This window comes from Eublepharis macularius, chromosome 6 (assembly GCF_028583425.1).
Source record: "Eublepharis macularius isolate TG4126 chromosome 6, MPM_Emac_v1.0, whole genome shotgun sequence".
In the NCBI taxonomy this organism is placed as follows: Eukaryota; Metazoa; Chordata; class Lepidosauria; order Squamata; family Eublepharidae; genus Eublepharis; species Eublepharis macularius.
In genome coordinates this window covers 86,080,330-86,097,111 of record NC_072795.1, presented here as the reverse complement: position 1 = coordinate 86,097,111, position 16,782 = coordinate 86,080,330, and the positions used below count along the sequence as shown (strand labels likewise).

At 39.4% G+C, this 16,782-nt stretch overlaps 1 protein-coding gene across 7 annotated transcripts in view; it reads left to right on the top strand.

Moving 5' to 3' along the window:
- ATE1 (arginyltransferase 1) overlaps positions 1 to 16,782 on the top strand; it is a 114,549-nt gene that overhangs the window by 53,077 nt on the left and 44,690 nt on the right. For 6 of the 7 annotated variants that reach the window (XM_054983030.1, XM_054983034.1, XM_054983031.1 and 3 more), the window contains one exon: positions 8,434 to 8,533. The exons of the other annotated variant lie outside the window; for it this stretch is intronic. In XM_054983030.1, the coding sequence (XP_054839005.1) occupies positions 8,434 to 8,533 (100 nt within the window). The remainder of the gene's footprint in view (positions 1 to 8,433; positions 8,534 to 16,782) is intronic. 7 annotated transcript variants of the gene reach the window in all.

Below are 16,782 nucleotides of genomic sequence, written 5' to 3'. Positions count from 1 at the left end.
CGGAGAATCACAAAGAGCTGCTACAAAAATGCAGGAAATGCTTGCAAAAGATTTAAAAGATATGAAAGATACTATTAAGGCTGAAGTAGCGGGACTGGCAAAAAACATTGACGGAATAAAAAAGGAATTGCAAGCAACTAACAACAAAGTTGAAGAGGTAGAGCAAAAGACTAAGGATATAGTGGTGAATATGAAGCAGGAAAACCAAGTGATGCAAGAAAGAATGGCAATGATGGAATGTAAGGTGATGGAGAGGCAACTTAGATTTCGGGGCGTGCAGGAATCGGATACACAAACTGTACAGGAACAAATGATAGAAATTCTGGCAGAATTCTTAGACAAAGAAACAGAGGAAATAATAGCAAATATGGATCCGGTATATAGAATTAATTCAGCTTATGCACAACAAAAGAAGATACCAAGAGATATTATTGTGCAATTAGTAACAAAAAGAATGAAAGAGGATATTATCAAAAGGCATTTTGAAAATCCCTTAACAGTGGAGGGAAATAGAATCAAGATAATGAAAAAGATGCCAAAAAGGTTTCTCCAAGAAAGGAAAAAATAGAGAGAGTTGACCCAGAAACTGAGAGAAAAGGACATCAGATACAGATGGGAGATACCAGAAGGACTAAGTTTTTACTATAAAGGTTTAAGAGTTATTATCAAGACAAGAGAGCAGATGGAAAAGTTTTTTGAGGAAAATGCAGAGGATTTCCCCAGACCATTAAGAATGTAACATAATGGAATACAAATTACTATCATGGAATGTAAATGGACTAAACTCACCCCAAAAGAGAAAAACAATATTTCATTGGCTAAAAAAACAAAATTGCAATATAATTTGTTTACAAAAGACACATATCCAATCCAATCCAGCAATATAAATATAAAGCCAGCAATATAAAACAATATGATTACAAGCAATAAATCAATATTATCAATACAGGAAAACCACAGGCATAAAGGGATAAGAGTGAAAATGGAATAACAATAATGAAAATAGAAAAAAAAATTATAATGTTTTTTCCACTAAGAGAAGTTTACGTTTTCTGATAGCTAAAGAGCAGAATTTGGCCACAGCATAGGTTACTGAGCTCTGAGAATCTTCTAAAAGAAATTTGCGCAGAACTTCTGGTCTAAATTCCAAATAGGATTGCAAAGGGATGAATTTAGACAAAAGAGGTAGTATGAGGCGAGACCGTTCTTCACAATAAAATTCACAGAATAAAAGTATGTGAGTAACCGATTCCACCATATTGTCCATGCATGGACATAAGCGCTCATGCATTGGTATCTGCCAGAATTTGCCGTACAATACAGCTGAAGGCAATGCCTCAAACCGGGCTCTAGAAAATGCCCATCTGTAGGACTCATGGGTAATACTGGATAAATATGGGGCAGCTGAAAAATTAGGCCAAGATTTTAAGCACCTGAAGTTCTTGGGAAGTGAAGCTTCTTCATTTTGAAGTTCAATATCAAGAAGCCTCTGAGTAATAGCTGTTTTTGCCATATTCAGGGTTCCATTAAAAAGATCTTCAGGATTTAGGCCAATTTGCTTGATCTTGTTAAAGATTTGTGTGAACCAAGGTGGATAAGGGTTCGCAGCTAGGAGATGAGTTATCATTCCTTTTGGATTATAATGAATTTTCAGCCAGAGGAATATTGCCTGTTCCCATACTTTTAATTCAACTCTGGGTAATCCTGCCTCTTGTCTAAGTATTACATTAGATGTACTCTTGGGAGCACCAAATAGAGATCTAAGAAATTTTGATTGGACTGTTTCAAGAATCTTAAGATTGGCAGAGAGTCCAATTTGTGAGCCATACAAAAGTTGGGCCAAAGATTTTGCCTGGTAAGTTTTTAAGGCCATAGGGAGAAAGCCAGCGCCTTTCCTTCTAAACAATTTAAGGATGGCATTTGCACTTCTCTCTGCTGAAGTGGCTGATGAGGTCAGATGTGCTGAGAATTTGGCATTATAGGAAAAAGTTATGCCTAAATACTGAAAGTTCTTAATTTGATCTATGACATTTCCTTTCATATTCCAGATATATTTCCTAAATGAGCTGCCAAAACGAACAATTTTGGTTTTAGAGAAATTAATTGTTAACAATTCAATGTTACATTGATCATTAAATTTTTCTAAAGCTCGCTTCAAGCCAACTTTGGTCTGAGATAAAAGAACAGCATCATCAGCATACATTAAAATTGGAACTTTTCTGCCACTAGAGAACACAGGGGCATGAGTGAAAAGACACATATCAAGGATCAAGACATTAAATATTTAAAAAACAAACAACTAGGAAAAGAATATATAACATCATCCAAGCAAAAGAAAAAAGGAGTAGTGATTTATATTAAAGAGGCTATAGACTCCAAATTAATTTTTCAAGATCAGAATGGAAGGTATGTGGCTGTGGAAATTAATGTAAATGCTAAAAAAAAATTGATAATAGGTCTTTATGCACCCAATGGTGCAAAAGACCAGTTTTTCGGAGAAATAATGGACATATTGGATCAAGACTCATATGACCGGATGATAATGGCTGGAGACTTTAATGGTGGCGTGGACTTACAAATAGACAGGAATATAAATGGAGGTAACAAGAAATCTGGGAAGTTACCAAAAATATTTTTTGAATTAGTCCAGCAAGAACAACTTGAGGATGTGTGGAGAAAAGAAAATCCTAAAGGCAAAGATTTTACATACTACTCCACGAGGCATTCATCATTTTCAAGAATAGACATGATTTGGACATCAAAAGAACTAGATCTATGGACAAAAAAAAGTGGAAATTTTGCCAAGGGTGCATTCAGACCACAATCCAATACTATGGAAAGCGATAATGGGTTGGAGGAAAGTAAGATGGAGAATAAACGAAGATCTATTACAAGATCAAGAAAATTTGAAGTATTTGAGGGAGGAGACAAAGCAATTTTTTTCGAATAAATAATAACAATGAAGTTTCAATCCAGATGGTATGGGATACATATAAAGCAGTAATAAGAGGAAATTTAATTTCACTAAATAACAAGGACAAGAAAAGAAAGCAAGAGAAATGGCATGAAATACAGGAGAAATTGTATAAAAAAGAACAGGAACTAAAGAAAAAACCTGGGAAAAAATCAATAAGACAGGAGATCAAAATACTGCAGGAACGAATAAGAGCCATCAGTAACAAGGAATTAGAATGGAAATTAAAGGTATTAAAACAGAAGTCATTTGAAGGAGCAAATAAACCAGGGAAGTACCTAGCCTGGCAACTGAAGAAGAAAAAGGAGAAGAAAATTATTAACAAGATAATAGAAGAAGGAAAAGAATTGAAAGACCAGCAAACAATTAAGCGTGCCTTTTACAAATATTATGCAAAATTATTTCAAAGGAAGGCAGTAAACTTGGATCGTGGTTTGGTCGGATTGCCACAGTTAAAATGAATGTGTTGCCTAGAATTATGTTCCTAATGCAAACAATACCAATCATAAAAGACAAAAAACAATTTGAAAAATGGCAGAAGAAAATATCGGAATTTGTGTGGGCAGGGAAGAAACCAAGAGTAAAGATGAAAGTACTTTGTGATGTTAAGGAAAGAGGTGGAATGCAATTACCTGATCTTCGACTTTACCATGAGGCGATATGTCTAGTCTGGCTAAAAGAATGGGTGTCTTTAGCTAATTATAAATTGTTAACTTTGGAAGGCTATAACAACCTTTTTGGATGGCATGCATAGATGTGGTACGATAAGTACAAAATGGATGCAATGTTTCAGCACCACTATCTGAGAAGAAATTTATTGTTGACTTGGCTAAAGTATAAAAAATGTATAGATTAGAAGAAACCACTGTGGATTATACCAGCTGAGGTGATCAACCCAAACCTAGAATATAGAGGAGGAGAATGGCTCACCCTCAAGGACTTAACAGAAGTAGTAGATAAGGAGGTAAAACTCAAACCAAATGCCATTTAAATATGGTTGGTTACAATATAGGCAAATTAAAGACCTATTTGATACAGATCAACGGAAGACAGGTTTTAGAATTCAGAATTCAGAATTTGAGGAGCTTTTGTTAGGAGATAGTAATAAAGCAATTTCTAAAATGTATAAATTGTTATTGAAATGGTTCACAGAAGATGAAACAGTCAAGGTACAAATGGTAAAGTGGGCAATAAACTGTAACAATGAAATAATGATGGAAGCATGGGAACAATTGTGGAAAAATACGTTAAAAATATCAACATGTACCAGTATTAGAGAGAATGGCTATAAAATGTTATATAGATGGTATTTAACACCAAAAAAATTAGCCTTAGCTAATAAGCAGCTATCTAATAAGTGTTGGAAATGTAAGGAGCATGAAGGTTCTCTATTTCATATGTGGTGGACTTGCCGTAAGGCTAGAGACTTTTGGACTAAAATATGTGCTGAGATGTCTTTGATACTCCAGTATAATGTTGTTAAAAATCCAGAAATGCTGTTATTATCTTTGCACTTAGAAGATGTTAATAGAAATGACAAGAAATTGCTATATTATATGATAACAGCAGCAAGAATATTATATGCTCAATACTGGAAGAAAGAAGAAATACCTGAAATTGAAGAATGGACAAACAAATTGTTGTACATGGCTGAAATGGACAAACTAACAAGAAACTTGAAGGATCAAGAACCAAAAACATTTTTGGAAGATTGGAAAAAGCTGAAAAAATATATGGCAAAGAAATGGGATGTTAAGGGACAATTATGGTCTTTTGAAGGGTTTTAATGATACTAAGTAAGATAAGATATAGTTAAGATCTTTACTAATAACAAGAAAAGAACAACTATAATATAGAAATAATGTAATATTAATAGCGGGGGGTTCGAGTGCTGTTGGAAGTCAACATTGAAAAGGGGGAGGGGAGGGGGGTGGGGAAATACACTTGTGGGAATTGAAATGGATTTTATTTGTGTTTTAATCTGACTATATATTGACCCATCCAATAAAAATTTATTAATTAAAAAAAATTATAATTTGACAATCTCCCTGAGAGAGGGAGGTCAAGGACCAAACTACACAAAACAATTGGGCTGGGCGTGAGCTTGCGGATACAATGGAAGCAGCATAGAACTCCTTCTTAGTCGCTTTCACTGCCATCTCATAGGCTCACATAAACGTCCTATAAGATGTTCCTGCTTCTTCATCATGATCCCTTCTCCACACTCGCTCAAGCGATCTCAGCTCCCATTTCAACTGTCGTAACTCCTCATCAAGGGGTTAATTGGGCATGGGTATGTAGAGGGTAACAGGGACTGATTTCATCGATGGCTTTGGAGAGATGGGCATGCCAATCCTCCACCAGCTCATCAAACCACCATGGGGATTAGGATGCCACAGAGCATTCTGGAACACAGTAGGATCCATTAGTCTCAGCAGGCGAGCAAAAATGCACTCGCCATCCATGAGGGGGAATCTAGTGCGCTCAGACGAGCCTTCAGGACAAAGTGGTCTGACCACTGTACTGCTACAACTGCATCCAGGTCCACCTGAATCCCTGTCCTAAAGATCAAATTCGGCACGTGGCCTGCTTGATGCATAGGTGCTGATACAAATTAAAAGAGTTCCAGTGCTGCCATGGAAGACTCCAGGTCCATCGTCTGTGAGGAGGTAGCATCCTTGGCTTGGACATTGAAACCCTCCCAAACCAAAAGCTTAGGGGTACTCCAAGGCTCAGCCACCACCTCCAGCAGGCTCGTCACAGTATCTGCTGGTGTGCTAGGCAGTCAGTACACTAAGCACCTAGCCAAACTCTCTTCAGCATCCCACGTCAGTCCCACACAGTCAACGCCAGCGATCTTTGGAGTGGGGAGCGGCCTGAAGGAGACAGACTCTCGAGTGAGCAACGCCACTCCTCACCCCCAGCCACTTGTCCAAGACTGATGAAGGACCGAAAAACCTAAGGGGATCAGTTCTTTCAAGGCAAACATCTTGCCTTCCTTCACCCAAGTCCATATTAGTTGCTGCAAAAATCTCATGCAGAGTCCTGGTCTTATTATTAATGGACCTGGCATTACACAACATTAGTGTCAGAGAAGGGCTAATCTTCCTAGCCCCACAACCAACATCTCTCAGGTTGGGACCCAGGTTAGAAGGGCACCAAGCCATACCATATCTCCATGTCCATCTAACTCTAGACCTTGTTCCACCACCATGCCTCCCTTGTCCCCAGAGTACTGGGATCCCCAGCCCTCTGCCAGCCCCCTCAACAATAAGCACCATCCCATCCCCACAACAGGCTCACAATAATTTCTTTAAATTCAACCACACATGTCTATATCAGTCCCTCTACAGTATCCCACTCACTCCTTGACCTAGGCAACCCAGGCCAATTTCATAGTTACATCAGATCAGTCAACAGGACAGTAAAAGTTCCCCAACCCATCAAGTTTGCACAGTATCACTGATGCGTAGCATCTAAAACATAACATTAAGGAGGGTAAAAAAAATTATATCTTACTAATTCCATTAGTCAAACAAATGCTTCTAATACTATAGTCTAATAGATGGATACCCGGTGACCCAAATGTCACCAATATCTCACGGGGCCTCTGAAGGCATCCGGCAATCTCAGCAGCCCCCAACATACTTGACCAGTTTAATCACTTCCTCTGATTTGGGAATACATACCCGTGGTGTTAATAAATTGAATTATTGTATTGTCATCTTACAGTCTTCAGTGGTCCATCTTATATACTATTAACTAAGTGGCACTTGAAAAAATGCCCTAGTCTGGGGTGGTGGTGGGGATAAAAACCTAAAATGTTAAAAGGAGCATCTGGCTTTAACCAGATGCCCTCAATGGCTGTTGCTAGGCAGCCATAACAGCTTATCCAGTATTCCAGGCTTGATTTCTGTCCTTAAAAGGCAGGGGGAGGTGACAGGACCCTTTCTAGTGCTGTTTTGGCCTTTGAGGGAGGACTCATTGGAGCCAGGCCCAGAAGCTGTGGAAGCTCACAGAGTGATCTAGTCTCAAACTCACAGCCTTATCTACCTCTCAGGGTTGTTCTGAGGATAATATGGAGGCAAATAGAATGATGTAAGCTCTCTTGGGTCTCCATCATGGAGAAAGGCAGTATACAAATAAATTAAGAAATACAGGTGAAAATGTGGGGCAGATAAAAGGTAAGTTGTTTAGTGGGTTTGAAGGAGAGAAAGACATAGGGAAAGGTGAGCATATGGAGGCTGCCAGGAGGAGGGAAAGAAGGAATAGTGTGGGGAAGGGGACTGCAGAGAAAAGTGAAGAATGCTCTGCATGGTGTTGCAGATTCCCCACCATGCAACTGGGCCTGGCTTAGCCAGCACTGCACAGCTGGTTCAAAGGAGAGATGCTGCAGGGGAAGGGAAGAGGGAAAGGCGAAAATGGGGGGGGGGCAGACAAAGGTTGGTGGGAAGTTGAGAAGGGGGAGAGGGTGTGGGGGGCAAGAAAGGGAAAGGTAACAGAGTGGATGAGAGAAAAATGAGATGCCTTCCACAAGTCTTTGTGGGTTCCCACTAGTAAATGGCTATTCATCAGCAGTTAGAATGTTCATAAAAGCTCTTTGACAGCACAGCAGCAGCCATAGGCTGCTTGCTGACAAGTAACTCACCATTTTCAGCTTATTACATGTATATATTTCGACATTGCCAAATACTTGAGACAGCAAAACAGACAAAGCCTGAGGAACAGAGATGGAAGCAATACTACTATAACTAAAACGTTTTTAATGGCAATTGTATATGTCTCACTTGCCCACTCATAGCAGAGTTTGCGTCTTATTTGGATGAAAGCAGATTTCTCCAAATAAGAAATGTAAAGGGTGAAAGCTCCAAATCCCCAGCTAGAATCTCATTACCTCAGGACAATATATGAAAAAGAAAAAAATACAGCAATGTTATTTCAAATAGGATGAGCACAGCCCTCACTACATTTGGAAAACAGCACTTGCTGCTTTTAGATAGTTATTTGCATGTAAATTGCTAGAAATCACCAGAAGCTTCTCCTCAAAACTTGTTGGTTTTAAATTCTCTCAAGTTGCATGCACTGTTTTAGCCTGCTTGGATACAATGACTGGACCAGATTTCTATAGCACATCAGTGCATGAATATTAACAAGAAACCTGTTAAAAGAGTGCCTTGAATCACTTGCAATTTGAATTTCAGATTAGCCTTTTGGCAAGACAAAATGCAAAATTGGCTCCCTTACTTAAAGAGTTTGTGGTTTTTGTTGAGTTTTATATGGAGCAGTCTATGCATTTATTATTCTCATTTATTACTTAAATGTAATAATTCTTTTAATCTAAGCCAAAATTCAGATCATTTAATTCTTGCTTTACTTTATTATAAGAGTTACTTGCATCTGTGACCATATCTATCCGATATTGTCTTTTTATCCATTCAGAATGATTGCTTCTTTTACAGGGAAATTGCTTTTACTAGGCAACTTCATGAAAAAGCTTCTGACCTAAGCTATTACTACATGGGATTTTATATTCATTCGTGCCCTAAAATGAGATATAAGGTAAGTCTCAAGTTGCTTTATTAGCAAGTCTGAATTCAATCTGTCTTGAGTATTTTATGTGGTCATGACAGACTTACAGATTCCCATTGATTTCCTCTCTTTTACTTGGCCAAAATGGTACTGGATGCTGTTCAGTTTGGTTCCAAGAGCTGAAGCATTTTACAGCTCTATCCGCTTAAGACTTACTGGCCAAGATCCAGAGACCTTTACAACTAGTAGTGCATGCCCAAGGTATGTTTTATTCTCAGCTTTATTTCCTTCAACAGCTATTCCCCATGTGATACAGCAAAACTTTTTTTTGAGGGAGCTTTAAGCGGTAGCTTGTGATATTGCCTAAGGATCTTCTGCTCAAAGGGAAAAAAAAATAAAAACTCCCTTAGACCTGCCTAAAATAACTCTTTGGATCCTGGCCATTTTATTGAGGGTTGGCCAAGAGCTTAGTTTACCATGTATTACTTGTGACAAATTGTGTAATTATTATGAACACTGAGGAGGATCCTGAGGCAGGCAAGTAAGGTGGGGTCTGAAGAAGAAAACATGGAACAATAGACCCATCGTTTTTAGTGAGGTATGAATGTGCAACATATTTTCTGTTGAGGACTCTTCTTCTTACAGATGTTCCAAATACCACTTTAAAATGAACAATAAATATACACTTCAGGGTTTTTTTATGGAAGAGTCTCAAACTCTGTAGTACCTTGGCTGGTAACTGTTACACCCTTGACTTTAACTTAGAATCTGTCTTCTTACCTAGATCCCAATTTCACATCCTCTGATCCTGCCTTAAATTTTTGTCTGTTAATCCTTTTGTAAAGTTTTCTCTTGGCTTGCCTAGAAATTCTTCCTTCCAGTTTAGTACTCGGTAAGAAGTTCCATTTAAAGTGCAATAGTGGTTCAGAATGTGCTACCAACTGCTGAGCAAGACAGAATATTATCCTGACAAAATGCATTTTTAGTGGTAATCTGCCTTTTCTGTCTAAAAATGATACTGTTCCCATAATTGCTTTGGATGTGTGCTGACACAGCTTTTGGCAAATATTGTTAGTGTTAAATACAGTTTTCTGAATTTGAATTCCTTGGAACAACAAAAAGCATTCAAGATAGTAAACGTTTGGTAAAGAGCTGCAAGAATAAGAGAAATACTTCAACCTTAGCAGTTACTTTTAACCTAGTAGCTACTTCCAATGGACTTGATTATATTCTCATTCCCATAATTTTCTTTTTCAATAGTAGTTATACTTTTGAGTTATAGTTGTAGCACCCTACATCACTGACTGAAAGTTAATAAATTTACCATGTTATATAACACTACTTAACAATCTAATAATAAGGGTAAATCCCAAAAAAGATGGACTTCAGGGTCTGCAGGTATGGGAATGAAGATTTTTATCGTGAACAACCTTCCAACAACATTCATTGCCTTATAGATGGGGTCAGCGTCAGGGGTAGCATTGTAGGGCAGCTTCCAAGCAACTTGATAGACTTGTGAAGGCCTGCCACTGTTTTGAAGAAACAATTGCGGCCAGTATACTTCCTTTGGAGGTGATAGTGGTGGTGGGATCAGATCTCTCTGGACTTTCAACACCCCTCTCTCCTTTGTTGTGCACACCCCCTATTCTTCTGTCCTCTGCTAGAGTCAGAGGGCAGATAGTAGATGATGCTGTATGCCACTCTTTGTGCAAGCAATGAAAGGTGCTAGGAGCAGCAGCCACCCACCTGGGAGTGGGGGGAGGTGTCATGTCTCTGTATATCCATGCCATGTTTGTTTATTTGTTCTGTCACTGATGCCACAGTACATTGAATGTCTGATGTTTAACCTGCTGTATTCTCAGTAGCCATGTTCTTTTCATATTATAACTGTTATTCCTCCAGCCAGGATGGGCCTCCTGTTGTCTTACAAAACTATGCATCTCCGAGCTAGAAACTACCTTGGAGACTCCAAATGCTTGCCGTTGTTACTTTGCCCAGATGCTGGGAATTCAGTATTGTGTACTTACTGCTTAGCCATAAATATAATAGGTTCTTACAGAACCAGTGTAATCCTGCGCGCCAAAATGTAACCGTTGCTGGAGCACAGGAAAACTCAAGTATAATATTGACCTGTTGTTTTGAACTGTCACTTCTACCGAGCTCTATGACAGAGATCAGACCTGATCTGTAAACTCCTGAATAAAACTTTTTCTATTGGAACCAATGTGTGTTCACTGGAGAGGGACTGAGGGATCTACCTGCCAGGAACTGACAGGAGGCAAGCAACTGAGTGGCAGCAGTTGCTTCTCCTGGTAGCAGTTGTACAAGAAACAGAGGCACCTAGGACCAACATCTGCCCATTTGCTTGCCTGCACCCTGTCTGCATCACAGCTGTGCATGGAAGGAGTCCTGCTGGACAGCATCTTGCTGAGGGCCCCAAAAATCTTCACTGGCCCTCATCAAAGATGACCCCATTATTTCTGACGTGATACTGGGACTCCTGTGCTTCAGTTGGTAGTATAAGTTTGGACTGTATAACTTGAACCTTCCGAGGGAATAACTCCCATGTGGCTGTGGATGTGTATTAGAATTACAGTGCAGTTGGGGCTTAGATGAAATCTTTCTAGTATTCTGTTTTCAAAACAACTGTTCAGTGAACTAAACCCCAAACTATGTTCCCATACATTTCCCTCCAATATCATTCTGTCTTTTTATCCACTAATGTATTATCAGATAGTCTGCACTGCATATTCTTTTGCTGGAATGTTGTTATATGAGAGCTGTTCTGGCCACCTTTTTGTTTTGTCCTTCATTAACCTTAAGCTTTATATAAGTTGTCAAAAGATACTCATTTTGTTCTTAAGTTGAGCTTCCTTGCCCTGTGGCATTTCCCAGGCTCTCTCAGCATGTACATTTTCATGCAAATTAGTTTCAATTTAAGCCCACAATGTCGCTTACTTTGGCCAGCTGTCTGCCTTCTTATAAAAACTTTTCCACTGAGATTGCAAATTTAAAAAGGTATTCTTGGAAGCGTACAGTAGAACTAATTGTGAGAAATGGTTACGTGTCCATATATTTTAGTGGCCGTTCTGTGACTTGAACAAGGTGCCTTGATAAAAACTTTGTCCAGATTTGCATAAGGACCACAGGAAATGCATTTATTTCAGACAGTCCATTTCATTCTTATAATAGTGGCTATAATAGTAGAAAAGGTTCTGAAGTACCAGCAAAGAAACAAAAGGACAATTCATCTGTGATTAATCATTACGCTAAATATCTTTGATGGACTGTGGTCATAAGCAAGGCTTTTCTGAATTGTGCAGTGCTTGAGAACGAGTTTCTGTGGTTAGGTTTTAGGATAGTCAGCATCTTTTCAGCCGAATTGAAAGCTTATACGGTAGTAGCCTGTGATTCCACATCCGCATAGTCAAGCACTGGTAGCTGAAATCCCCTGAGCTCTGACTTTTTCACAGTTCCCTGGCTGTGGAATTTAGTTAACTTTTTTTTTTTTTTTTTAGTAAATTTGGCTTTGCTGCCTAAGCAAAAATGGGAAACCACAGTAGAGCAAATACTCAACAGGATGTTGTTTAGCCACCTTCTCCTATGTCTGCCACTAAAACATTGAAAGTATTGAAAGTATCTTTCCAGCCCCATGCACAACATGGCTATTGCTTTGTACCTCAATGGATTCTTTAGTCCACATCATCTTTTTTTTTAACTTCATATGACAGTCAGTTGTTCCTGGAAGTTTTGATATTAATGATGGACAAACTGCCATCAGTTTACTTTGGAACAGGGCCAGGACTGGCAAGTATCTTTTGGGAACATTTGAAAAAAGAGGTGAGGTAGTTTTTTAAAAATATGTACAGCACTAAATTGGCATTTAAAATTTTGTGTACTTGTGTGTAGAGCCATTTGTGTGAATGTGTATGTATCTCAGGCCAGACAGAACTAACCAAACACTTTCCAAGGGACAATTTTGAGGATCCAGAAAGTTATGGGCAAGACTAGGGAGTCTCCAGAGCCTTAAAAAATGAAACTGAGTGGTTCCTGATCTTGAGCATGTCTGACCAATCTTCAGGAAGCTCCCTATCTTGCTCTGCACCAAACGTTGTTGTTTTTACTCCCCCTCCATTTACTCTATATTTTCTTGACCTTTTTTAGCTTACGGTGAGGAGGCAAAAACATTTCCTTTACAAGCCTGTGGTTGCTGGAGAAACTTTTTTTTTGCTTTGTCACCTTAAACTTTAGAAGGTCAAGAAAATAAATGGTTTTTAATATTATTTTCAATTACTTTTTATTTTTAAAAAAATTATTTGAAACAAAACTTGTGCTGGTCAGCTTAGCTTTAGGGAATGTCTTGCCAAACAGTCTATCTTCTAGACTTCACTTTTTTATTCAGATCGCATAAATCTTTCGCCTTTTACTAAAGACTTTATGAGAATGCAAGTTTAATGGATAGTGGGGACACAGCATGTGACATTTTGATTACTGGAAATGATTAAATTGGTTCTCCCCACCACTGCACCTTGTTAATTTGTTTTATTATTTGTATATTGATTTTAGTTTTTGTTTTTATCGATTTTAACTTTTCACCGCCCAGAGCCCCTGGGGATGGGCGGTATATAAATTGAATAAATAAATAAATATTTTATTTATTTATTTATTTATTTATTTATTTATTTATTTATTTATTTATTTATTTATTTATTTATGTGGCTGGCATCTTCAGAGGTGCTACACCTGAAGATGCCAGCCACAGCTGCTGGCGAAATGTCAGGAACTACAATGCCAAGACCACAGCAATACAGCCCGGAAAACCCACAACAACCATCGTTCTCCGGCCGTGAAAGCCTTCGACAATACATCGAACACCTCTATGGGGAGGAAAGATTCCAACAGACCCGGAGATTGGAAACACTTCGGAACAAGAAAGCACATCTACTCTGTTCTTTAACCTTTCTCCTACGCTGCAGGGACACAAGAACTATTCCATCTTTTCTCACAACAAAAAGAATCTTCAAAACCACACAGGCGAACCGCATTTATGACCGTCTAGAACAGGCCCTCTTACGTGAGAGAATCCACACTACCTGCAGAGAACTTGCTGCCACAGACAGGGAGCTATTTTGCTTGCACATCAACACCAGCCATAAAATGAGAAGTCAGGATTGGGACAAGGTCGATAATTTCACCTACAGGAAGATGGAACAAGTTTTTACCAACCACACATCCAGACAGAAGCAGAAGTTTAACAAACTACAGGAAAAAAGACAGACAAGCCCAATGCTCGACAATGCACGCATTGTCATCAATCTGACAGACAGTCAACTCTCACCAGAAGAAACCTCCATCTTGGCAAAGGGAGGAAACTTTGCAGTCACCCCCACCAGAATTCCTGTGGAAGACATCATTGCAAATGTAGAAGCTGCCATTCGTCATCTACCTGAAGAGGAAGCTGAGGAAATAAGAGGAGAGACAGCCAGGATTCTACGAAAGGCAAAGCTTCCCACCAGCAATATACACGCAAGGAGAGAAATGCCATCAAGACCCTCAATGCAGATCCAGACATCATCATTCTACCAGCTGATAAAGGCAATGCTACAGTGATCATGAAAACAGAGGAATACAAAAAGATTAAGGAACTCCTGGACCCCTCCACCTACAAAAAACTAAAACGAGATCCCACCTGCAAAATCACCAGGCTAACAAATGCGCTGATCAAGAATTCCTCACTACATCCCGACACGCACAGAAAACTATGCAAGACAGAAGCACAGCCACCTAGACTATATGGATTCCCTAAAATACATAAGGATTCAGTCCCACTCCAACCCATTGTGAGTGCCATTGGTTCACCGACATATGAATTAGCTAGACATCTGGCCAATCTCCTACAGGACCACATCGGGAAAACCTCGTCTTACATCAAAGATTCAGCAGATTTCGTCAACAAAATCTGTTCTCTGAAACTCAATCCACAAGACATACTTGTCAGTTTTGATGTTGTATCCCTGTTTACCAAGGTTCCAGTAAAAAACACTATTGCACTCATTAATTAGATTTTCCCAGAGGATGTAACCGCCTTATTCCATCATTGTCTGACAACCAGTTATTTCCAATGGGATAACGAATTCTATGAACAGATGGATGGGGTGGCCATGGGGAGCCCTCTCAGCCCAGTTATAGCAAACTTCTACATGGAACATTTTGAAAAAAACAGCTCTAGAATCAGCACCCCACAAACCTAGTGTATGGTTCCGGTTTGTGGATGATACATTTATCATTTGGAGCCATGGGGAGGAAGAATTGATGGGGTTTTTGAATCATCTCAACAACATCCACCGGAACATACAATTCACAATGGAGAAATAAATCGAGGGAAAACTCCCATTTCTGGATACCTTGGTCATCCGCAAAGCAAACTTTCAGTTAGATCACAAGGTCTACAGGAAACCAACTCACACTGATCAGTACTTACACAAAAACTCCAATCACCACCCCCGACAGAAAAGAGGCATAATGAAAACATTAGTGGATCGTGCAAGACGGATATGTGAGCCGCACTTTCTCAATGAGGAAATTAATCATCTAAGCCACGCACTTCAGGCAAATGGCTACTCCAGAAATGAAATCCGAAGAGCAATCAAACCCAGGATGAATCAAACAACCAAGGAAAAACAGGCTCCTACAAGAAAAGTGTTTTTGCCATATATCAAAGGAATTACTGATCAGATGGGAAAGCTTATGAAAAAGCATAACCTTCAAGCAGTATTCAGACCCACCCGAAAAATACAACAGATGCTATGATCAGCAAAAGACAGTAGAGACCCCCCCACCTCTGCAGGAGTATACCGTATACCCTGCAGCTGTGGACAAGTTTACATCGGGACCACAAAGCGTAGCATCCAGACAAGAATAAAAGAGCATGAAAGACACTGCAGACTTGGACAACCTGAAAAATCAGCAGTGGCTGAACATAGCCTAACTCAAACAGGGCACAGTATCTTATTCCAGGACACCAAAATACTGGACAACACTTCCAACTACTTTGTCAGACTGCACAGGGAAGCCATTGAAATTCACAAGCATAAGCAAAACTTCAACAGGAAAGAAGAAACCTTAAGAATGAACAGAGCATGGTTTCCAGTTCTGAAAAACACCAGGCTAACAAAACACTCTATACTCGAAAATAGCCCTGCAGAGAAGATTAGCACATCAAGCACCAATCCATATGCAAAAGGACCTCCTCAGGATACAGTGAAGCCTCCCGCCATTAGCATTCCACACCCTGGGAAACTCTTACAGGATGACTCAGCTCAACCCCACCCCTCCTGAGTAGATACAAATGACCTGCCAACATCTTTTCCACACTGTGACACTGAGAGATCTCTGTCTTTTGGTGCTACACCTCTGAAGATGCCAGCCACAGCTGCTGGCGAAACGTCAGGAACTACAATGCCAAGACCACGGCAATACAGCCCGGAAAACCCACCACAACCATCGTTCTCCAGCCGTGAAAGCCTTCGACAATACATCGATTTCAAAATAGATTATACCTAAAAAATCTACAGATTTTATTAATATTTTAAGAAGACACTGCTCTTGGGAAGAGAAAGCAATGATTTTCACAAAGATTTGTTTCAATTTTGGTTGAAATTTTCAAATGATCAAGGTTGATCAATGTTATGCTGTGGTGTTGAAGAATTTTTCAGTTACATGAAAGGCCAAATAAACAAGGCCTGCAGTCATACAGCATGGTATGTGGTACTTCATTGCTCTCTCACTATCTCTTTAGTTCATCAAGGTATCTTCCATCAAGGCATGAGCACGTGCTTACACACGCACACACATTTTTTACTTGGAAAAGTAAATTGTGAATCACTAAAAACAAGCTCCTTTGAAGAGAAAAAGAAAGGCTTTCCTTTCCTACATGTTCATTTGACACTGTTGGATAATGCTCATAGCTTGACCTGGCAGGAATCAGGTGTCTTCCAGAGTTCTGAATTCTGGATTGTTGACCTCCACATCTACTAACAATTGCCCAACACAGCAATGTTTGTGGCTTATTGTGGATTTGAACTACAGTCTTCATATCCTGCATGTTGGCTCTCTTAGCCCCTTGCTTACTTCCTGACAACTGAGCACTTTAAAGACGTGTGAAAAGAGTTAGCTTGCTAACTTGTCCACCTAAATACAAGTTTAATGTTTACATATACATGATGCAATGGCACTCTGTACACAAGTGTAGGATTCTTCAGCAGCCCGGCTATTTGACA